We start from the raw sequence: 24,376 nt of genomic DNA on the forward strand, positions 1-24,376 counted from the left end.
TTAAAAAAAAAAAAAAAAAAAAAACCTACAGGTTTTATTTTATTCTATTTTGAATAAATAGAATAAATCACAATAAATAAATAGCAATTTTGAAAAACGAACAATCGCTCATCTCTATTTATTTATTTTATATAGCCTAATTGCCTGCTGAAATGTTAATAACCCTTTGGTTAAAAGATTTAGGGAATATGTAAAGATCAAACATTAAAGATCAAAATTACAGCTACATAACCTTTTTAGTTATGACAAAAATAATATATAAATGTTAAGCCAAAACGAATTAATTTAAAGCTGAACTGAAACAGAAACCGGCGTTATAACTACCTCTCTAATTTGACACAAATCCAAATGTTTCAATATTCACGATTTGGAGGCTAAACTATATTTATTATTTAAACGCTTTTATTGTAGCCTACACAGACTACTTAAAATGAGCAGTAGGCCTATAACGTTTTATATATTTGGTTGAATGTACATATTTTGACAGTTAACAGGCTGTGGCGTCAAGTTCCTAAAACTGATGTTGTGTGTGCGTGAGGCGCCGACGCGTTCACTTGAATTTTCTTATAAAAGCGGAAACAACTTAATACTTAGACATTTATGGTCAAATATATGTAACACCATTCGAATCTGTGAAAGGTTAAATAGGCCTATTATTTTTGTACACTCACAAACAAAACATTGCTCGTAAAATAAACAAAGAAATTTTCTGCCGTATTGGTTTCCTTTCTGTGAACTTCTCAAAAATAAACCGACACTCATATTGTCGCATTTTTTCCCCTTTCATTTTGGTAATATTAATTACTTAAGTGAAATAAATTTCGCGCATAGACATAGGCTATTTAGCCTATTCCTTTTTGAATCCTTTGTTCTCCGTTCACAGAAGCGCTGCAGGTGCGTGATGATAATGAATCCTCATGTTCTGTTGTTTATTCTGCTATTTGTTTATGTAGGCTAAAACTAAACCCCTGGAATTTTTTAATGATTCACAGACATTTATCAAATTTCGTTTAATTCTAATTTAATATAATTTTATCGGTTAATGAAACGATGATCGCATCAGTTGAAAGTCAGGGGGAAAAACAGAAATTATATTGACAAGGCAACAATAATTTTCGTTTAGTTTAAACTTTTCAAAACATCCACAGAACTGCATACAGTAAATTTTCCCGCTGTTTAAGCCACGAATATTTACAAAATAAAATAATTACAAAGATAATAAAACTTCTATGTTTAATATACGAGAGTTTTTGTTTTGCTGTTGTCCACTGAAGCAATTGACGCAGAATCGCCAATAGCCGTTAAATCGAAATTGAAAGTAAAATGTTCAGGGCCATTTATAGCTAATTCATTCAAAAGCGAAGGAAAGACAGAAAAAGTGAGGATAGCAAGTAAACTGTGACATATAATAGTAATGTTCACTGTGTTCATAAAAGTGTTTAATTTAAGAGATAAAATCTGTATGGCCATTTATAAGCTAAGGAAAACTAAAAAGCCCCCCGATGGTGATACCGTTATTAGGTGTTGCCACCTAGTGGATAGCCTATTTTCTAATATGACTGTATAGTCTACTGCAAGGAATGCGTCTGCTAAATTATTGAATTTAAATGTATACAAATGTAAACAAAACATTAAAATAAGAAAAAAAATGAGTGCAGTAGCCACTGATCTATAATAGATAATAGTCTGTCATTATGTATAGCCTATTGATCGGTGGTAGTAGCCCAAAGGATGTCATGCGCTTAGTAACAGATGTAGAGGCATTTACATTTTAAAAACAGCTTAAAAACAGACTTAATTAAATTTACTGTAGGTTTTTTAAAACTTTTTTTTATCTGTGCAAACATATTTCTGTGAAATACGCGTTAGGTTGCACAGAAGAAAGCCGATTTATGACATACTGATATAGCGGCAGAGGACTATTATTTTGTTGAACGAACTGAAGATGACGTCACTGGCTCAGATTTGATTGACCAATCGGCTGAAAGGGGCGTGTAATGACCGCCCACATGTGGAAAACGAGTTTTGACATCGTGTTTCCGTTTTCTATCCGTGACCCGAAAAAAACGAAAATCCAGTCAAAATCTCGTTTTTCCGTTTTTTTTAACAAACGAAAAAACGGGAAACGACCGTTTTCTCGTTTCTGCGTATTTCATTTCAAATTGGAAAACAAACTATCAAAACGTACACGGACCATGACGGATATTGCATTTTGCGCAAAATTAATAAATGACTTTTCAATACCGACCAGATACAATACTGATTTTGGCGGAAACTCAGTTTTTCTGAAAATGGCGTTTATCGCGTTTTGGAACGAAACTCTTCATATATATATATATATATACAGCTATGGAAAAAATTAAGAGACCACTCCAAGTTCAGAAATCAATGTTAAGTGGTTAAGTCTTAATTTTTTCCATAGCTGTATTTATATATATAACACAGGGAAAGAAAATGAAGCCTTTAAACACTTAAATTAGAATGTCTTCATCATGTATACATGGATGTTAAATACACATCCATACCATGCAGTGCACGTGCACACACACACACACACACACACACACACACACACACACACACACACACACACACACACACACACACACACACACACACACACACACGCACGCACAGAAATTAGGGCTGTCAAGTTAGAGTGTTAACATACATCAACTCTGGTATGACTGTACCCAGCCTTCATAAAAACTTTTCTGGAAATAAGAAAGAGAAAAGCACACTCTGAAATATTGAGGGCTGCAAGCTGTTCTTCAGGGTTATAGTATTCTCTGTACAGACAGTTCAGAAGGCCGATAAAGTCAACTGCTCTATGTGTGTGTGAAGGAGAGAGGACAGTAGCAGAGAGATGAACACACAGATGGTGCTGTGATGCCTCACAGGCACATGCTACTTTGTACTTTTCCACCTTCCTCCTACACACTTGCACGCAGAAAACCCTGTTTCCTTTAGATTTTGTCACACTGGTGGTTTCAAGATGAACAGCAACATAACATCTTGTTAAACTTAATATTTTTTGGTATGCGTAGCAAGCCACCATATTCATGACAGCGCAATAGAGCACACTCTGAGATTTTGAATGTTTCAGTGAGATGATCAAAACAGTGATGCAAGCTAGATAAAAGGAATACAATCATGCATATCATTATCCCATTTATTGTATCATTTTACACACTTTACAGTATATATAATAATATAGTATATGTAAGGGATAATGTACAGTTAGTCATTTTTTCTAATTATACTCTGACAAAGTCATTAGGAGAGGAGGGGTGTTATATTTTGTGATGATGACTGGCTCACTGTAAACTCTTCTGCTTATAACACTGGTAAATAAAAAGCCATGAAATATTGATTTGAGATTATTTTATTGTCTGAGAAGAAAGAGTGGAGGTATACGAGAGACATGAAACTAGCACAGCTGTGTAGAATAAAAATTACCAGAGAATATGGTCCTGACTCCTAAAAATGTTTGACCACAGAATAATCGACCAATCAGAATTAAGTATTCCAGAGAGCCATGGTACATAAGCTAGCAATGCTTTACAATAAAATAGAGGTTTTCAACTAGTGCACCTGCTCTGAGGACAGAGGTAAACAAAGCTAAATGCAAATAACAAAATTCAACATGGACAATTATCTTTAAATATTTTTCAAAAGGTCAACCCTTAAGAAACAGGTATATAAACAAACATATTTAAATATTTTGTTGTTGATGTCAAATGTAGTGTGTCCAAATGAAAAGAAAACATGACTACATTAAATGCTGGTTTAACAAGGATGGCTTGTGCCGACCACATTGCATTTGTGCTGTTAGTTATTGCCTCAGTTAATTGCACTGACATTACATGGATATGTTTATGCACTTAATGGCTGTTCCCTTCTCGTATTAAGCAGCCTAATACAATATTTGGCCCAATGTGTACTCCATTTGTTAGGCTGATAAATAATATTTGGCTGTTTGTGCATTTACAGAATTGAAATTTCCTATTCAAACTGTTGTGTCATAATTTTGCGTATTGTTGGGCACTTCATAGTAATGTTAAAGGGATAGATAGTTCACATAAAAATGAAAATTCTGTCATTATTTACTCACCCTCATGAAGGTCCTACCAAACCCATTTGCTGTCATGTTTTTAGCGGAACACAAAAGTAAAACCAAAAATTAAAAAAGTGCAACATCGCTGATTTTCAACCCACATTGTATTGTTACAATGTCAGTAGCATATGTAAATGTTTACTTGTTCTCCGTGTAACTTGGACCTGAGATTTTTTTTTTTGTCAACAAAAGACTTTTGACAGCTCCAGGGTGTTTGTAAAAACGGCAGTTTCTTTCAGTTTTTCCCCTCCATTTGGCCTAAAACACTGTGTTCATGGTCATCCAGTTTGAAATGTTGACTACAAATCTGTTTTTCCGATTTTCTGTTGTGGCATTCTCTCCATATTTGCAATTCTTTGCAGCCTTTAGCCATTGCCTACAACGGGCTGGATCCTTCACTGGAAACCAAAAGTAACTCACTCCCGCTAAACGTTTACTCATTGAATTCTTGCACCCGTGAGAAATACAAGTCGTCACCATTATGACTAAAAGTTTGCTATGAAGTATTTTCTGCTATAGCAAGGTGGTATTTGACTCTGGTAAGCGTATCCATAGCAGACTGGTAGGAGTGGTCTTGGATGGCAATATGCCCAGTGCATTATGGGCTCCAACAGCCTTTTTTTCTCTGTTTTCTCTAGTCAGGTAGCACTGATTTCAAATGTTGTTTCGCCTTTCTACTGTATAGGCAGCCATGTTTTATTAAAAAACCTGTTTTGCCTATGGTAAAGTACCCCTTTGAGAGAGTGCTTTTAATTTAATTAATAATATAATGTATTTTAAAATTAGGGCTGCACGATTTATCACGATTAAACCTCACGTGATTTGGCAAAGGCTGGGATTATTTTAGGCACAGCTTGTCAGAGCTGTACAGCTCTGTGATCAGTAGTAAATGCTTCTCTATCTGAAAGCCAGATAGAGAAGCGAGTTGCTTTTTCAAATGTACATTATAAGTGACTCAAACTCACAGTGCTTTAAGATGGATTAGCATTTGGAGCCATACTTCACTGACAAGCTGCGCATAAAAAAATCGCAGCCTTTGCGATTTCATAATCGCACTAAGAATCGCATTTAGATGATAAATGTTTTTAAATTCAATGTTATTTTCAAGATCCACCTAAAAATAAATATAATTTTAAAATGTGTAAAATAAATTTTTAATGGACTTTTCTTTTTTGTTTGCTTTTTTATAGTGACCAATTTTATTGTGTTGGCGTGACATTATATGCATTTTAAAATCTGGACCCTGAAGCAAAACCAGTTGATAACCACTGCCATAAAACACAGTGGCACTGTAACTGTCAGGGCTTTGCTCTTCTGCTTTTCATGAGGAGGAGGATACTGTTTGGCCTTCTCTTCTCTCATTCTGTTGCTTATTCGTTCATCACTCTGTCATCTTGTGCCCTGATGACATTCAGGGAGTGTGATGAATCACATCGGAAGAGAGAGAGAAAAGGAAGAAGAAGAGGCGTGCAGTTAGATATAAGATGTGTTGTGCATGAAAAATCAACATATTTTAAAAATATGTAGGATTTAAGTACACAATTTCTGTAACGGAAAGTTAAAATTAGGCCGTGCAAGTGAGAGAATGAGTGTGAGAGAGATGTAGCTAGAGATATCTGGCTGTGAGAATAGAGAGAATGTGTGTTATTGAGTTTGAAGGTGGGTGTTTTTATTCTTAAAGCAGAAAGAGTATTTTTAAGCGTAGACTTGAGAAAACACTATACTTGTGGGAGTGTTTTGGGAATAACAAGGATGTATTAAATGTCTCTTGCTAAAAAAAAAAGAAACCCAACTGTGCTTTGTCATTTGTTTCTGAAAAATCTCTAACCTTTTTCAGCAGCATATCATTTACTTTAGTCCTGAACCGCTATAGATCAGGATCCATATCTGAATGTGCAAAAATCTGATAACAGATTCAACTGAGGAGACCATTTTAGATTGAGTCACTGATTAAAAAGCTCTCATTTATAATGTTGTATTATCTATAATAACTACAAAAGAATGCATTGGTCTTCTTGTGAAATATGTTTGTGTTGTTTTTTTTTTGCAATCACAAATCACCTGAATTTTGACATTGTTTTATTTTTTCATTTCTCCTTGTAGATCACCAAGCAGCAGCTGCAGACCACTAAAGATCGCTTTGAGTCTTTTCTCAAAGGAGAGACACAGATTGTGGCGGATGAGGCCTTCATCAATGCAGTTCAGAGCTATTTTGAGGTGAAGTATCAATGCAACAGTACAATGAATTTGACCCTTGTCCTGCTCAAGTAATCACCCATGGCATTATTGATTGTCAGCCTTTTTTTTTTTTTAATAAACATCTCAACTTAAACTTTTAAACATCTCTTTGGTCTCAACCCTGTTGGAGAACTTAGTTATATTTTTTTTTTTTTTTTAAATCAGACGTCATGTTATGTTGCTGATATCCCATCATTTCAAATAATGATTTTATTTAGCAAGGATGCATTAAATTTATAAGTGACAGTTATTTTATGCTTGCTTCCCAAAAAACAGCATCTTTAAACTGAAATATAATATAATATTTAAACAATAGGTAACATATTGAGACATTTAAGCAGCCAAAGATAATCATTTTTTTTTTCTGTGAATTCACCAAATTGTCCTCTATAGAATAGTGCACTGAATGAAAAATGAGTTTGGTGTCTCTGTCCATGTGAGGTTGTGGCATGTTAACATCTCCTTCAGGCGATTACCTTGGGCTAATGATAGCAAACAACAATGATATCATGAACCGACGCCTTACACTGTGTGTCTTGAAATGTTGCATAGCCAGCTGTAGTTACCACACTAAAGATTACCACACTACAGAATAGTCAAAACATTTAGATCATTACATGCCTTCCTAAGTGAATTATCATGGAGATGAGAGAGCCTAAATAGCCCTTCAGAGCTCTCCTTAGCTAAAACACATCTCAGATACAAGTGTTTACACACGCTCCTTTGAAGAGATTGCTATTCTAATGGATTCAAGTATTGTGGTAAGGTCACTACATCACTACATCCTGTTTCTGTGGGTTGGGCTTCTGTGCATGCTAATTACTCGTGCAATATGGCTGAAAGTGGTTATTAGAACACTTAAGACTACCTCGCATATGAAATCATTAATACAAATGCTTTGTGTTTAATTGTCATAGTTGTAAATAATGATTTCATGTAGCCAGTAGCAATTTCAAGATTCTCAAGAGTGTTGTATAAGAGTGCTAACTGAGGAATGTTTAGAATTATAAACACATACAGTACAATAAATAAATATGTATGTGTAGCACATCTGTAATGTTTTCTATAGTGCTAACAAGTCCCAGTTTTACTCCTACTTCTGAAACCTCTGAAATCAGACTCAGGCTACTGAAATGTTCCGACTAGAAAAGTCATTGCAGAGCTTGTTTGTTTCCAAATCAGTTTGTCATAGCAGGCCACAGAGAGAAGCTCACTGTAAACTGCAATCTGGACTGGGACCAGACAGCAATTTAAAGCTCTATTTGTCTTCTTGAATGGAGAACGATAGAAGGGCTTTTTAAATGGAAGGAAGAAAAGCAGCTGCCAAGCACACCGATTGTTGAGAAAAACATAAATCATGTTTTACTCTCACCTCTATAAAACCAGATTTGAAACACTGCGAATAGGAAAAGAGGAGGCAGTTGGAACTCAAAAGCCATTTCGGTTGGACTAAAGAATAAAATCACAAATGTTCTCTTCCTTTACTCTGGTTTGAATTAGGAAATATCTTCTGAATAATTCAGAGAGAGAGAGAGAGAGAGAGAGAGAGAGAGAGAGAGAGAGAGAGAGGAGGGAGCCCATAGGACTGCAACATTTTTGCCCACACTGATCCCATCATTTCAGCACAGTGAAATTTTACAGTTAACATTGCTTTCCATGGCTTTAATGGCATTGGTTATATTACTGCAGTATATCACTGTAGATGATGTTGTATCTATCACAGCATTGAATATTAAAGCAAAGCACTGAGCATAATTTTCTCTAGCAGATTGAAGTGATTGAAAACAAAGTGAAAGTTTTAAAGTCACCCAAGTGAAACTTTTTGAAGGGCAGAATTGTTTTCTTGTTTTATCACCACCTCACCTTTAAAGGTCCAATGAAATGGCTTGTCGAGTGCAGAATCCTTTCTTATGTTAATCATATTTTCTGTAGAAACAGGAAGTTTGGAGGTTTCCAGGAGTCTTTAGTTATTTACTTACATTAGAGCCATACACTGTACTTGGTAGTCAGAGTTGCCAATATTTGTTTGTTTTTATACATTTTTCGAAAAGAAAAAACTTTAAATGTGTATATTTAACCACACACACATACATATTTGTATATTTTAAAGTAAATTAAATCAATGTTTAGGTATAAATTACTAAAAAAAAATTTTAATATGTCTTGAATTATTTTTGCCTTCCCCTTGTCTGTATGACCTGCAGGTTTTTCTAAAGAGCGACCGTGTTGCTAAAATGGTCCAAACAGGAGGTTTATCAGCTCTGGATTGTCGTGAGGTGTTCAAGCGCCATATTGAGAAACGGGTCCGGAGCCTGCCTGAGATCGATGGTCTGAGCAAGGAGACCGTGCTGAGTTCCTGGATGGCTAAGTTTGACACCATCTACCGCGGAGACGAGGACCCGCGAAAGGCGCAGCAGCGCATGACAGCCAGCGCCGCTTCCGAGCTCATCCTAAGCAAAGACCAGCTCTACGAGATGTTCCAGCAGATCCTGGGGATCAAGAAGTTTGAGCACCAGCTGTTGTACCAGGCTTGCCAGGTGGGTGGGAAACATCACTATTTGAGTCACAATTTGACCGTGAGATGCTAGGAAAATGATTACAGTATTTTGGTTATACAGAATATTTTGGTTGTATATACAGTAAGAGTTCTGAGACTCTTTTTTCCCTTTGTTTTGCCATTCACACAAGTTGTGATCTAGCATTCCACTTGCGCTGTTTTTTAATTGTTGGTTTATGAACAACATATGCATCAGAATGATGTTTGGCTGTTCCAACGCTCTTCGTTGTTTTGTGTTGTTCATATCAAGACTGCATTCTCTTCCAAGTCTTTGCGCTTAATCTACTCTGAATGCAAATACACGTGTTGTGTTAACAGCCACTTACTGTGCACAGTGTAATGTTATGGTAAGATCCCCACTGTACCGATATCTAAGTAAGGCAAAGATCCCTCATGACTACTTCAAACAACATATGTTCTTCTCAAGTGAAGGACGTGCTTGGTTTTATTGTCCTTGAGTTTATAATAAATCAAATTTCCCTGCCTTACAAACTCTTCCAGCATGATATTTGTCTAGAAATTACTGTCTTTGGGGGATAAAAAGAGAAATAAAGAGAAATTTGCATTCACACTGCTGAACTGCAGAAAGTAAAATGGCTTCATCTCTTTGGTCGGGAGTTTTCTGGGGTTTTTTTTAAGTCATGTTTGATTGCGGTTATGTAGTTGTGCAAAAGATACAATCGTTTTCATACAGCTTTTCCTGAACTCTACCCCGTCTTCCATTGTTTGGACAAACGGATAGTTCCGCCACAAACTGTCACCATTGGCTGAACCAGAAGTTGACATGTCAGAACAGCATTTTCATTCATTTAGAAGTTAAAGTGAAGTTGTTTCTTCACACTAAACTGGTTTAGGAGAATGTATTTTAATGCTAAAAAATACATCACCTTAAGACAGCATTGTTAAAAGGTATTTAGCCAAAAGGTACAGCAGTACGAAAATGCTTATTAAGCACTGGGCTTAAAAAAATGCAGACTCTAGTCTTCATATTTTAGCACATTTTCCTCAGCTATATTGAGAGAGATCTCATCTGAGCCTCCACCATTAAATCTCTCTCTTTCAAATGTGCTTTGAAGATGGCTAACCCACTTTTTCTTTTTCTACTTTTCCTGCTAGCTCAGACTTCAGGGTGGGGAATTAGCATACAGTCTCCCCATGTTCGTCACTCAGAAAGCCAAAAAACACAGCTATAGTTACAGAAAATCAGTGTTTGTCCATTTTGTTCTTAATGGATCTTATATTGCTCAGAAGGGACGCTACAGAGCATTTACTTGGAGACTAAGTTTATTTCCTAATTAAAAGTCCTTAGTTTGTAAAAATGGGCAAATAGGCATTTGTCGAAAGCACTTAAGGGATCTATAAACGCGTTGAAAAATGCCTTCAGGGAAACGTGATGTAAGAAATCACTAATATGTCAACCGGTCTTCTTGATGGACAGACAAACATTCGGAGAGGGGAGGAGGGAAGTTCAGCATAAAATCTCTTCAGTCCTGGCAGTGTTCGTGTCAGTGTAGTCAAAACATCACAGTGCTGGCAGGGGCAAAATTGTTGCATCTGCCAGCAAATAAGCCCACAACCAGCATTTTTCACCATTTCTGTGTGACAAGTATACCTCCAAGCACTGTTTCCGTGACAAACAAACAATGTTTTGTCTCTGATTTTCTGCCAGTTTCACAGGCACTTTTTTATATCGATGAATGCAGATGGTACATACACTTACAGGAATAGTTGAAAGTCCTGTCATCATTTCACCCAAGCTTTTTTTCTTCTTTTTGGGAATATTATTTCACAGTATCACAGTTTTTTTTATCAAATAAATGCAGCCTTGTTGAGCATAAGAGACTTTTTCAAAAACATTAAAAAGCGATGCCAAACTTTTGAGCGGCAAAGTACCTGAGACCTTATTTAATGACTGAAATTCATTAATAGGCTTAGTGGATACAAAATGAAAGCGTCATAAATCTATAGCTTCAGGATTTTGGCTTGTAAGAGATTATTTTACAGCATCCTCCAAGGCATATGCTTTCTGGTGTAGATGGAGAACTCCATGACACAGCTAAAAGAGCTATTTTAAACCCACGTTGGATATATCACAGGCGTACATTTGGGATGACTCAGAGTCTAGGGTGTCATATCATCCTGTTGGCTAGTTATGTTATGATCAAAAAGCCCTTGTAATTGCTTTGGGAGATCATCAGTTAGCTGGTCGATCTACTGATTTATTCTAGCTTTGAAAAATTAATTTGATGAAAGGTTACTTGCGTTTTTTGATGATTTCAGAAATGTTACAACTTGCACTCTCTGCTGATCTCAAAGCAGGCAAATGAGTTTCCGAGACGGTGTCAGAAACGTGTTTACCGTGAGTTTGTTTACGCATTAAACAAGAATCGATCGGGCCACTCCACATCAAACCAAGCAAATTTTGCTTTTGTAGAGTTACGAAAAGCCTCTCTCTCGCTCTTTCCCTTTATCCTCAGGAAGGACTCTGTTGTGTGGGTCGCAAGGCCATGTGTGGGAGGCGTTTTCTCTTGGCTGCCAAAAGATGCTTCATACACCACCTGCAGTGTATTTAATGAAAGCACAATCACACATAATTGGCAAAAATTGTCTGGCGCTCTGTGCATTCAGCTGGAGCAACTGCGCTGTTGACTGCCCTGAACATCATCGCAAATAAAAACAAGCGATCCATTGCATTAACTTCACAACCAGCCTTTTACTCTGGCTCAGTTTTTAATTTTTCAGAGCTGAAATCATACAGCCATACCAATTTGGACACATAAAATGTTACATCTACAAACAGATGATGCAAGACTCGATGCTAGCGTTTTACTTTTATCATTTAAAACCTAACAATATTTGGTAACACTTTATAGTATAAAAAGTACAAAGAATTGTTGGTTTAACTTAAAAAAGAAAGTTATCTGGTTGCCCTAAAATTTTGAGTTCATTGAAATTAAAAATTTGAGTTAATGCAATGAAGGTGATTGATTTAATCAACAGAAACTCAAAATATTATGTTATCTGAACAACATTAATTATTAAAGTTGATTAGAGAAAAGAGAAAATGTTGTGATAAATCATGAAAATATTTTATTTTACAGTGTAGTTAATATTACTCAGTACTTAAATGTATAATTACACTGTAACAAGGACACCTTAAAACAGTGTAACCCACTTTATTTTAGTGTCTTTGTAACACATGTAGCTACTATAGTAATATAATTATAAATTATACATAATTACATGCAACTAACCCTAAACCAAACCCTAACAATATAGTAAGTACATGTAGTTAATTAACATTATTCAGTATTTAAACCTTGAAATAAAGTATAACCCAATTTTTTTAATTCGTCTTTGTAATGTGACTTTGTTTGATGTTGTCTTTTCTAATACAATGGCAGACATTTAGTTCAAGTGTGGGTTAAATATTAAAACATTTTTGAGGTTACTGTGTGTTAATATTTACTGTGTACTTCAGCAGCAAACATTGCAGGTCATCTGAATGCAGAAGTACTGAACCATCTCAAAAAGAGCGTTATTATAAGCCATTTGTGCATTAATAAACAGAAACCTTTTACAGAAAACCTGTCAAATTAAGATGGATGAGTATGAGTGTAGGATTGCTTTCTGATTATTTCGCCACGCAATAGTTAATGAACCATGGCGGGCAGTTGTGGCGGGACTGTTTTATCAGATGTTTGCAAACAAAGCAGCGGAGATGGTGTATTTAATGTTTGCCGGTGCCATAGCGACTGAGAGTCAACACGTCTTACTATAACGCAGCGTTTCTATTAGTCATACAGACAACATGAAACTGCATTTTATGGGTTACATGTTGGTATTCAGTAATCATAGAAGATATTTTTTTGGATTACTTTTAAATATTACTGCTTGAATCACTTAGTGAAGTTAAATTGAAAATAGTGAATGTGCTGTGCACTGTAGCTAGTGCTAGCTCATAAACTGGTCCATTCACGCTCATCTCCCTGCAGTCACAAATAGATTTTCTCTGTGATGCACACCTCTGGTGCTCTCAAGAGTCACCTCATTGAATTACTGAATAGATTCATTCAGCCTTTCCTGTTTCTTCTCTCTCATTGTTGTCTGTTCTTTGTTGTTTGGAGGACATGTATAACTTTGAATGTTGGCTTCCCTGACAGCTTAGAAAACGAATGTAAAGAACTGTCTGATGGTATTTACAATCTAGATAAACAGATGCACAGTACTAAGAAAAAAACTCATTGTATTGTTATATTTTTTCTTTTCTGCGATATACACTGCGTCTTGAAAAGCTATTTTTGGAAAGAATTAGAACTCTTTATTAGTACTGTTTATTAGTTCTCTTTATACACTTTATAAGAACCAACTTGAACCTGTTTCAGTAACCATAATGTGAAGTTTAAAAAATATTAAACAAAGTAAGACATATATTGCAATAATACTATTATTGTAAAATAAAAATATAATAAGAATAACAATAATATTATAGTACAACTGTAACATTACAGTACTAATATTTACTTTATTTACTTCAGTACTTCATTTTCAAAAATAAAAAAGAGATTTTATTTTGGCAGATTTTCATATTTTCATCATTTACACACGTGAAGATCATGATACAGCATTTTAGTGTCTCAGAGCAATGAAACAATGAAACACTTGTAGCGCATATTTAAAAAAAAAAAAACCCTGACATAAATTTATACAATAACAGTATGTTGTCTTTGCCAAGCCTATACAGTAATTAGTGTGTGCAAATGTAAACTGGCTTTGATATTGTGCTGTCAGGCTTCCTCTCTCTCTGAAAGATCCATTAATTTGTCAGGCCAATTGCTTTGCATTTAAAGCTCCTGTTCTCCTCCTCGAAAGCAATTGGAAAAGATGATACAACCCATAGTCCAGCTGTCCAGTCCAGTCCAGCTGACCCAACAACAAAAGCAGTTTCTTAGTGTGTGTTAGAAACAGTAACAGTGCAGAAATAGAGAAAAAAAGAGAGGTTGGTTCATTGCTGCCGGTGACAGGAGCTGATTATGTGCTCCACTAATCAACAGCTCAGAATGAACCAGCAGGGTTTCAACACACACACACACGGCAAATTATCATTCATATTTCTAAGCTATCATGCACCGAAATGATGCATTTGTTCTAATAATGTGCATAATTGGTTGTCTTTATTCTCATTGTCCCTCAAAAGAAAGTGTCAGCCTCTGCCCTTTTTAAACGAACAGTTCTGATGTTCTGTCCTTTCATTATTTTTCAGTACATGACGAACTGTGCCATATTTGACTCTTTACTATTAAAATAGAAACCATCAGTCTGCGTATCTCTGTCTACGTGTCTCTTTTTTCTCTTTCTCACTTACTTTTCTTTCTGTCTTATGGGCATTTTACACATGCAGTGCATGCTTGGCTGTAAACTTGTGTTGTTGTTTTTTGTTTGTTTTTTGGTAATTGGCAGTTTCTATACACACGAAAGGTGGTGTTGAACATGCCAATGCAATGCCCATTACTGCTTTAGCTCAATACTAGCACACAAAAACTTTGTGCATTTATGAATAAGGTAAATACTCTTAATATTATATTCCCGGTTGCATGTAAGTGATAGCTAATAAAACAACACTTTACAACTAAATCGCTCCCATTATTATCATTGAAGTAGTCCACACTGGAAGCATTCATTACATTTGTGTCGTCTTTTTATTTTTGACATCTACTCCAGACATTTTTTTGTGGGCGGGGCTAAAGAGGCAATGATGTAGAAGTGGGTTTTGATTATCTTCTGCAGCGGTGGTCTTTCGTTGCACTATGATGTCATACTGAGAAAAACTCCGAAAAGAAAGTCGTTTTTGCAGCTTGGTTTCAATAAAAGTGTCTGTTTTTGGACTAACAAGGAAGTTTTGCTTTCTGAAACTTGCAGGATGTTTTTTTTTTATATTACAATGACCTCTTATATGTCAAAAAATCAAGGACATTTGATTTCTCAATTCATGACCCATTTAAATCTTTTATTTTTTTTCCACACGAACAAATCAGTAGGATTTTTGAGCACAAGCGTGGCAACCAGTGTCGCTTTCAGTGCCGCCTCCGTTCTGCCGCCTCTGTCCCATTGAAAACCAAATGTAAACCCTTTGTAATGGTGTACTGTGTAAAATGTCCTTTTTACACGGTACACCAAATCCTTCCTTTTTCTTCTTTTTTTGGTGTCTTCATTGCCTGTCTTAATATACTGCCTTTGTTGACCGCTGCAACATATTTTCTAATCTAACCACACACACACACGCACACACAGGTTTGTTTTGCTATCTTAGTGAGGACATTCCATAGGCATAATGTTTTTTATATTGGACAAACTGTACGTTATATCCCCCTACGCTACCCCTACTCCAAAACCTACCCATCACAGAAAACATTATGCATTTTTACATTTTTAATAAAACATTGTTTATTATGTTTTTAAAGCTATTTTAAATATGAGGACTCATGAAATGTCCTCATATTTCATGTTTACGTCTTAATACCAGTGTAATACCCATGTCATTATACAAATTTGTGTCCTCATAAATCACAAAAATACACGCACACACACACACAAAACCTCTGTCACTTCCTATCTGCCAGATTGACCAGTAGATCAATAATAAAGTAGCCAAGATGTTCAGCCTTTCGAATATATCAGTGGACAGCCGAAGGTCATGCTGTAGGGTTTAGTCACATGACTCGATCTTGTGCTGTCTGCCCTATTACTTCACACAATGTCACAGATGTCACTCTCCCACATGCAGCAGAGGAACCTTGAAGGGAAGAGAGAGAGAGAATCAAGACAGGTGGAGAGGTGTTTGAGAGAGATGCCGTGAAGGAGTGTGGTGACAGCAGAAAACGGTGAGAAAGAGAGAGAGGAGGAAGAAACGAGCAAGGCTGCGAACACAGTCTGCCATCAGCAAATCTAAATGTGTGAATGCATTATTGATGCGGTGAGTCTCTGAGTTGCACTTGCTCCTTTTCGGTGAGGACCGAGGAATCGGGGTAACAGCTGTCGGGAGCTCCCTCTGCTGAGATGCCGTCTAACTCCATCAGATCATGGCGCGGAAGCGAACGTTAGCGTTTGAACCTTGTGCCTGTTGTGTTGGGATTCAGTGTCTTTTGAATTAAAGGGTCCAAACTAACCCAATAACAGTCCAACTCTTAAGAACCTTTGAATTTTATTTCAGTGTCCTGAGTTGGAGATTATACCAGACCTCGGTTTTCCTTCTTACTGCTTGCAACAGAGAACAACAATAGCAAACAGAGCTTTTTAATTAATTACAGTGCTTTCAGAAAGTATTTACCTAATTTAATTTTATAGAGTTAGTTCACCTTTAGTTTTTAAAGGGTTAGTTCACCCAAAAATGAAAATTCTGTCTTTAATTACTCCCCCTCATGTCGTTCCACACCTGTAAGACCTCTGTTCATCTTCAGAACACTAAGATATTTTTGACAAAATCCAATGGCCTGCATAGCCAGCAAGATAATTAACACTTTCAGTGCCCAGAAAGCTACTTAAGACATATTCAAAACAGTTCATGTGACTACATTGGTTCAACCTTAAGCGATGAGAATACTTTTTGTGCTCCAAAAAAACGAAATAGCGACTTTATTCAACAATATCTAGTGATTGGCGATTTCAAAACACTGATTCATGAAGCTTCGGAGCTTTACGAATCTTTTGTTACGAATCAGTGAGTATGTATCAAACTGCCAAACTGTCACGTGATTTCAGTAAACTAGGCTTCGTTATGTCATAAGTGTTTCGAAATTTCAATGGTTCACCACTGGGGGCGTAACTTTGGCAGTTTGATTTGCGCTCCGAACCACTGATTCGAAACAAAAGATTTGTAAAGCTTCAAAGCTTCATGAAGCAGTGTTTTGAAATCACCCATCACTAGATATTGTTGAATAAAGTTGCTATTTTGTTTTTTGGAGTACAAGTATTCTTATCGCTTCATAACATTAAGGTTGAACCACTGTAGTCACATGAACTGTTTTAAATATTTTATTTTAGTTTATTTTTTTAAATTCTATTTTATTTTATTTTATTTACCTGCATTTAAAATATTCACTTGAATGTAAATTTAATAATGTGAGATTGCATTATTAGGTAGAAGATTTGGTGGTATTCTACCAAATAATGCAGTTGTCTCTCTAACCTCAGTCAAAACTTAACAATTTTAAATGACATATTAATTATTTATTGAACATTAATGCATTTTATGCTGCTTTTTAAGAGTAATAATCCATTTAAGGCTGTGCATTACAGTGATTTTAGCAAGGTTAAGGCTGACTGCTTTAACAATACCCCTTTATCAGTGTAAAATCAATATAATGCGTGACTTCCCATGGCTTGTTGCTTTAATATGCTTTGATGTGAAATGTCACACACTGTACGTATTAATATTAAACAAATGCCCATAATATGGCCTTTACACCAGAGTTACAGCTGTTAAATGAAGAACTGGGGTAAATACACTAATGATGACCTCTATACAGACACCCAACCTCCATGTTTTATTTGTCATCTATTATTAAGGCCAAGCTTTTTGATGAAAGAGGTGTTTACCTCCAAACAGAACAAAAGCATGCAGAATAAATGAGGAATTTGAGCTGGTTTGTACTTGGATCTACCAGGTGATTCCTAAACCAGCATTTCAGTTGTGTTTGCAGATGTCTCCTGTAAATGATTTATAATGGCTTATTTGTTAGGTACGTGCATAAAATGCTTAAGAACTATAGCGAGATAGTCCTTTTGCGTAAAGTGAGAGCAGAGGTTGCCACTTTCCAATTAATTACGGCATGCCCTTCCACAGCTACTCTGACCCGAGCAGCCCGGAGAACAATGCGATCATGAAACCGGTCATTAGGTCATTGTACTGCTCCCAGTATGCCATTAAAGTTCATTCTGGTATTTTTAGCTTCAAAATACCCCATGTGAGAGAAACTTTTGAAGACCAAAGGAGTTATGATCAATAATTTAAACAAAAGCTTTTAGTCGAACACAGTGCAACTGAGAATTCTGCTCTGTAAAACTGGAAATCCTCTTTTCGTTGGAATCGCAGTGCCGTCTTTCACGCTGTTCTGGGGGCTGCGCAAGCACAAATGCGCACACAAGAGGGTTCCTGTATTTGCTGAGCCATGCTTAATTAGAACACAGCCCCTAGAGAGCAGGGCAGAAGATAGACAGGGCTCTGGGGACGAGGACTCAACTCTGCCCCATGTGACAGGGTTTCCCACTCCAGACTGACTGTCGCCATGGCAAGGGTTGCCTTGGTGCTGTCGCCCCTGGATTCTGTGTGGACAGGAGCAGGAGAGTGACAAAGACAGGAAGTGATGGCTTTGGATGGGGAGGCTTCAGATGTCATAACACACAAACAGACAGTGACACGCTCGCACACCCACACATGCAACAGAGTTATCAGGGGTGAAGAGATTATTTCCTATTCCATCACATCAGATTTTCCTCTCCATAGGGGTTCTCCATCTTTCCCGGGGTCCTTGTGGATGTGATATAGTTTATGCTTTACAACAGGATTTATGGCCATATATTTATGTATGAGAGGCTGTATATCTGAGCAGTGCAAAAATTGGTTACAGATGGAATATATTAGATTTTTTTATTGATGCTATGTGTGGGCTACAGAATTCTGTGGAAAAAAAGTACAAAATGTATATCTGGAAAAAAGGTAGACATTTTGACATATCAGTTGGTAAAAATGAAAAATATGAATTAAAATTATTTGAATTAATTTAACTAATTTTGCTATTACTCTCTAATTTTATTAAAATGAACAGATCTTCAATTAATGTAACGGTAACTTGAACTAAATTAGCTCTAATTTAAATTAAATTAACTAGAATTTTATTTATAGAAATTAACATAAACACAAATGTTCCTTTAATCACTGAAAGTCACCATGAAATCAAAATTGACAATACTTTAAATACAATATATTGACTATTATAAAACGGTTAGTTCCTGTCCTTGATTCTGATTGGTCAATAGCTGTGTTTTATTCACAATAAAACATGGCTATGACCACTTCACCCAACGGTTCTGTGTATCACTACACAACACCCTTAGCAACCACTCTTAGCAATGTAAACTGTATGTTCTCAATTGATATTGTTCATTGAAGGCTACTGTATTATGTAGAAGAGTATTGTGAGAAAGAGATCGAGTGAGCGAGTTTATTACCTGAATTCAGATTTAGCATTTTCCTTCAGGTCAGTCCTATGTTCATAATAAAATATCTGTTTAAATTATGTATTATCTCATCCTTTTAACAGTTAAGGCATTTTCCCGTAACTGACAGCTCTAGTCAAAGCATTTGTCAGTTGCGTCTTGTTCCGTGTTCACAACAACTCAGTCTTTTCAATGTAAAAGTTTTCGCTACTGACTGACACATTCATAAAGACAGTCTTTGCCGCCATCTAATGGCGTAATGATGTAACTTCTGCTGCTGTTCACAGTCAGGGACTATTTTTTCCGGCGGAAGGAAGGCTTTTAGTAAGAGTTTACTTCATGAAAGTTGCATTGTTACATATTTTTGGCTTTAATATTTGTATTTTTGTGGTAACTGTTTTATAAAAGCAATAAGGTACTTGAGGCTAGTGCTGTGTCATGAATAAGTCACGGCTGAAGGGGTTGCAGGCACTCTGCTTCACGTCGTGCCTAACAACGCCCTTCAGCCGTGACTTATTCATGATACAGCACAGTGCTTTCATAGTGTAAATACTCATGTGGTCGAATGTGTTCGAACAGCGCAAAAAGACCACCATTGGTTGGATACCCAAGTTTGGTTTGAAAGTTCTCTCACCATTCCTGATTTCTAACACACACCTACAGTGTTTTGCTTGATCTTGCGGCTGTCAGAGCAGAAACGATAGCTGATGCTCTCTGTATGTTTTTCTGGCAATTCCTTTTGCGATCATACGTAATTTGCACAAACTTATTTTGTCCATTAGATCAGAAGATCTGAAAAAAGCCCATACATTCATCCACCCATAGACCCTCCCCTCGAAGAAATCAGGGCTGCGTTTCCCAAAAGCATCGTAAGCTTAAGTTGATCGTAGCTCCATTGAAACCAATGGACTTAGGCTTACGATGCTTTTGGGAAACCGGGTGTAAATGGGAATGTGTCTCCCTCGTCTATTTGTGATTCGATCGATCAAAATGCATCTTAATACCAGGGGTAAACAAGGCCTTACATGAGATCACAGCAAAAACATACCACAATGATCCAGTCAATTCCCAATGGACAAAATCAAGTACCGTCCTACATTTTTTTTTTCTTGCTCGAGAAGCCGTTTCACTTGGATATACATCATAATAAGGAAAAAAAATGACTATCACAACTTTTGTTTCATGGCGACTTTAAAGTAATAAGGAACAGTTGCATTATCTCTGCTTTCAGGATGTATGTGACCATTTTTCTTTTTAAAGTGTGACCCCTGGAAGCTTTTACAGGGATCAGAACTGATTAGCTGCCTTCTGGAGATGTATAGGTTTGTGTTAGTGCGATGAGTTGTGAGGGCTGATGGTAACCAATATAACTTTGTGTGTGTTTTTGCAGTTGGATAATCTGGACGAGCAAGCAGCTCAGATCAGGAGAGAACTGGATGGGCGTCTGCAGATGGCTGATCAGATTGCCCGGGTAAGTCTCATCATTTGATCACTTACACGTGGACAGAGATGCTCCGGAGGTGCTGTAAACAGAACTGGCATCCGTTCCAATGCAACTCAGCCAAATTCAGTAAATGTATCCACATTCCCTTCATAATTCAAACCGGCTGACCGCGATTTTGCCAAGCAGGACGTGTTCTGTAAACATTGTTTTTTGGGTCATATTTAAAAAATGTTAAATACAAGCTGATGGTAAGTAAAAACATATATTTAATAAATACAAATATATATATATTTTTTATTTTATTTTATTGTTCATTCATTTTATTTTTTATTTTACCAAGAATATTATTAATATTATTAATACTACTTATTAATATTTTTAATTAGCTAGTATTTTTATATCTTTTGTTTTCTTTTTTAAAGTTTTAGTAATTTTGTCATATACAGGTGCTGGTCATATAATTAGAATATCGTGAAAAAGTAATTATTTTTAAAAATGAAACTTTCATATATTCTAGATTCCCTACATGTAAAGTAAAATATTTAAAAAAAAAATTTTTTTAATTTTGATGATGAGCGTACAGCTAATGAAAGTCTAAAATCCAGTATCTCAAAATATTAGAATATTTCCTAAGATCAATCAAAAAATGGATTTTCAAAACAGAAAAGTTCAAGTTCTTTAAAGTATGTTCATTTGTACACTCAATACTTGGTCGGCAGCACATATTACAGCAAATGACTTGCTCCTAGCACAAATTACAGCATCAGTGAAGTGTGGCATGGAAGTGATCAGCCTGTGGCACTGCTGAGGCACTATTGAGCCTTCAGATCATCTGTATATTGTTGGATCGACTGTTTCTCATCTTTCTCTTGAAAATATCTCATAGATTCAGGGGTCAGGCATGTTGGCTGGCCAATAAAACACAGTAATATCATGGTCAGCAAACCACTTGGAAGTGGTTTTTGCACTGTGGGCAGGTGCTAAAGTCCTGCTGGTAAAGTAAATCAGCATCTCCATAAAGCTTGTCAGCAGATGGTAGCATAAAGTGCTCCAAAATCTCCTGGAAGATGGCTGCATTGACTTTGCACTTGATAAAACACAAATGACCAACACCAGCAGACGTCACGGCCCCCCCAAATCATTACTGACTTCAAGCAGCTTGGATTCTGTGCCTCTCCAGTCTTCCTTCAGACTCTGGGACCATGATTTCAACATGAAATGCAAAATTTACTTTTATCTGAAAAGAGGACTTTCGACCACTGTTCACTGTCCAGTTCTTTTTCTCCTTAGCCCAGGTAAGATGCTTCTGATGTTGTTTCTCTTTCAGAAGTGGCTTAGTAGTCCTTTTCCTGAAGATGTCTGAGTGTGGTGACTCTTGATGCACTGACTCCGGCTTCATTTGACTCATTGTGAAGCTCTCCCAAGTGTTTGAATCGGCTTTACTTGACAGTATTCTCAAGCTTGTGGTCATCCCTGTTGCTTGTGCACCTTTGCCTACACAATTTCTTCCTTCTAGTCAACTTTGCATTTAATATGTTTTGATACATCACTCTGTAAACAGCCACCACATTCAGTAATGACCATCTGTAACTAACTCTCTTTGTGGAGGGTGTCAGTGATTGTCTCCTGGACCATTGCCAAGTCAGCAGTCTTCCCCATTAGTGTGGTTTCAAAGAACAAGAGATACCCGGAATTTATACTGTAGGGATGGTCATTTAATGAAACTCAAATGTAAATATTCTAATATTTTGAGATACTTGATTTTGGACTTTCATTAGCTGTACGCTCTGATCAACAATTTTTTAAAAAATATCTTTTGAAATGTTTTACTTTACATGTAGGGAATCTAGTATAAATGAAAGTTTCATTTTTTTAAATAATTTACAATAAAAAAATGAACTTTTTCACAATATTCTAATTATATGACCAGCATCTGTACATTTTATATATATATATATATATATATATATATATATATATATATATATATATATATATATATATATATATATATATATATATATAATGATTTTATGTATTATTATTATTATTATATTTATTATATGTATTTATACTTTTATTACTATTATTATTATTAACATTATTATTATATACTTTAGTTTATTACCAAAGCAACATTACTAATTTTTGTTTTAAATTTAAGTTAATGTAAAGTTAATTTTTCAAGTTTTTATACAGCCAAACTAAAATATATTCAGACATCTTGAACATTTCATTCATTAATACAGTTTATTCACTATAGTTTAAAAAAATGGTAATAAAATATGACAAGATCTCAGAGCTAAACTGTCAGAAAAAAATAATCTTAATTATGTCATATAACACTTAAGCAAAACATGGTCAGGTCAAAGTGTCTGAATAATTTTTAGTTCCAAATTTTTATTAATTTTACTGGTAGTCCACTGTATGAATAATTTTTGGCTGTAATATGTCACAGTTTACTTTATTTTGCTATCCTCACTTACATAAATAAACTATAATGTCCTGCACCCACTAGTAAAATTATACCAAAAATGTCTGAATAATTTTTGATTTGACTGTATATATTTTATTATTTTACTGTGACACAAAATTCTCATAAAATAGTCATAAATAGTATCTCGAACACACACACGCACGAACACACAAACACACACTTATCAGACTAAAACCATTAACTCCTTTTTTGTGATGACTCCCCCCCCCCCCCCCCCCACACACACACACACACACAAACACTGACAAAAAATAACTTTAAATACTTTTTCAGTATGGTGGGAAAATTACCATGTAAACTATTTGTATAACCTCTTCTTCTAAGCTTTGAGCTTGAAAGTACTTTTTTCTCTTTTTATATTTTAAAAATATTAGTTCTTAATAGTGTTAATACCTGTGATCTTTTAAAATCGTTAATAACAATTATTACAAATTTTATACTTTTTTTTCTGCTCATTTTTTACAACGTCAGGCTGGCAAATTCCCCAAGTTTGTGTCGAAGGAGATGGAGGCTATGTATATCGAGGAGCTGAAAAGCTCAGTCAACCAGCTGATGGCTAACCTGGAGAGCATGCCGGTTTCAAAGGGAGGAGAGTTCAAACTGCAGAAGCTAAAGAGGGGACACAACACCTCCATCATTGATATGGGACAAGAAGATGAAAACCAGCTGTCCAAGTCTGATGTTGTGCTGTCTTTCACACTTGAGGTAAAAACTGTTCTAGCCTTCAGGCAGAGTATTAGTTTTGTGGTCAGGGTTCAGTATAGTATGCCTTTTCATCGGGCCCAGGGGATAAAGAGTGATTTTTAGTGGTGGACATACGTTTGCTTCCATACTTTTGACTTTCTTTGGTGAAGGTTTGTGACATTTTGCCTTACTTAGACGTTCTTGATGTTTCTCACACAATTTACCATTGAGACAATGGCAGATGCAGAAGGAGTGTTTGAGAAGCCCGTTTGGGAAGCATTAAGAATTTTTGGTGCTAGTGGCAAGTATGTTTTTTAGGGTTTAGCTGTTGTTTTATCCTTTGAACCATTGAAATGTACTGATTTGAACACTAATTATGGTAGGCAGTAGCCTGTGTTATATAGTCGAAAACAAATTGCAACTTTTTAACATCAAATATCAAGTAGCGCTTACTACCACAGATCGGAAATATCTTTTGGGAGTCTAAGGGTTTGCCTCTCATCATTTGGAATTAATGAACACCCCTTAGTTTTGATAGAGAATTTAAATGTGAAGTAATGATAAATTTAGCAACATTAGCAGCTGCAGCGTTAGTTTAACACATGCGTCTATGAGATTTTAATC

At 35.9% G+C, this 24,376-nt stretch overlaps 1 protein-coding gene across 9 annotated transcripts in view; it reads left to right on the plus strand.

Annotated features, from left to right (window-relative positions):
- Positions 1-24,376, plus strand: part of cadpsb (Ca2+-dependent activator protein for secretion b) — a 100,532-nt gene that overhangs the window by 27,008 nt on the left and 49,148 nt on the right. For all 9 annotated transcript variants that reach the window (XM_067372815.1, XM_067372818.1, XM_067372817.1 and 6 more), the window contains exons 2-5: positions 6,221-6,334; positions 8,560-8,892; positions 20,518-20,598; positions 23,540-23,773. In XM_067372815.1, coding sequence (XP_067228916.1) covers positions 6,221-6,334; positions 8,560-8,892; positions 20,518-20,598; positions 23,540-23,773 — 762 coding nt within the window. The remainder of the gene's footprint in view (positions 1-6,220; positions 6,335-8,559; positions 8,893-20,517; positions 20,599-23,539; positions 23,774-24,376) is intronic.

Source organism: Chanodichthys erythropterus, chromosome 21 (genome assembly GCF_024489055.1).
Source record: "Chanodichthys erythropterus isolate Z2021 chromosome 21, ASM2448905v1, whole genome shotgun sequence".
NCBI lineage: Eukaryota > Metazoa > Chordata > Actinopteri > Cypriniformes > Xenocyprididae > Chanodichthys > Chanodichthys erythropterus.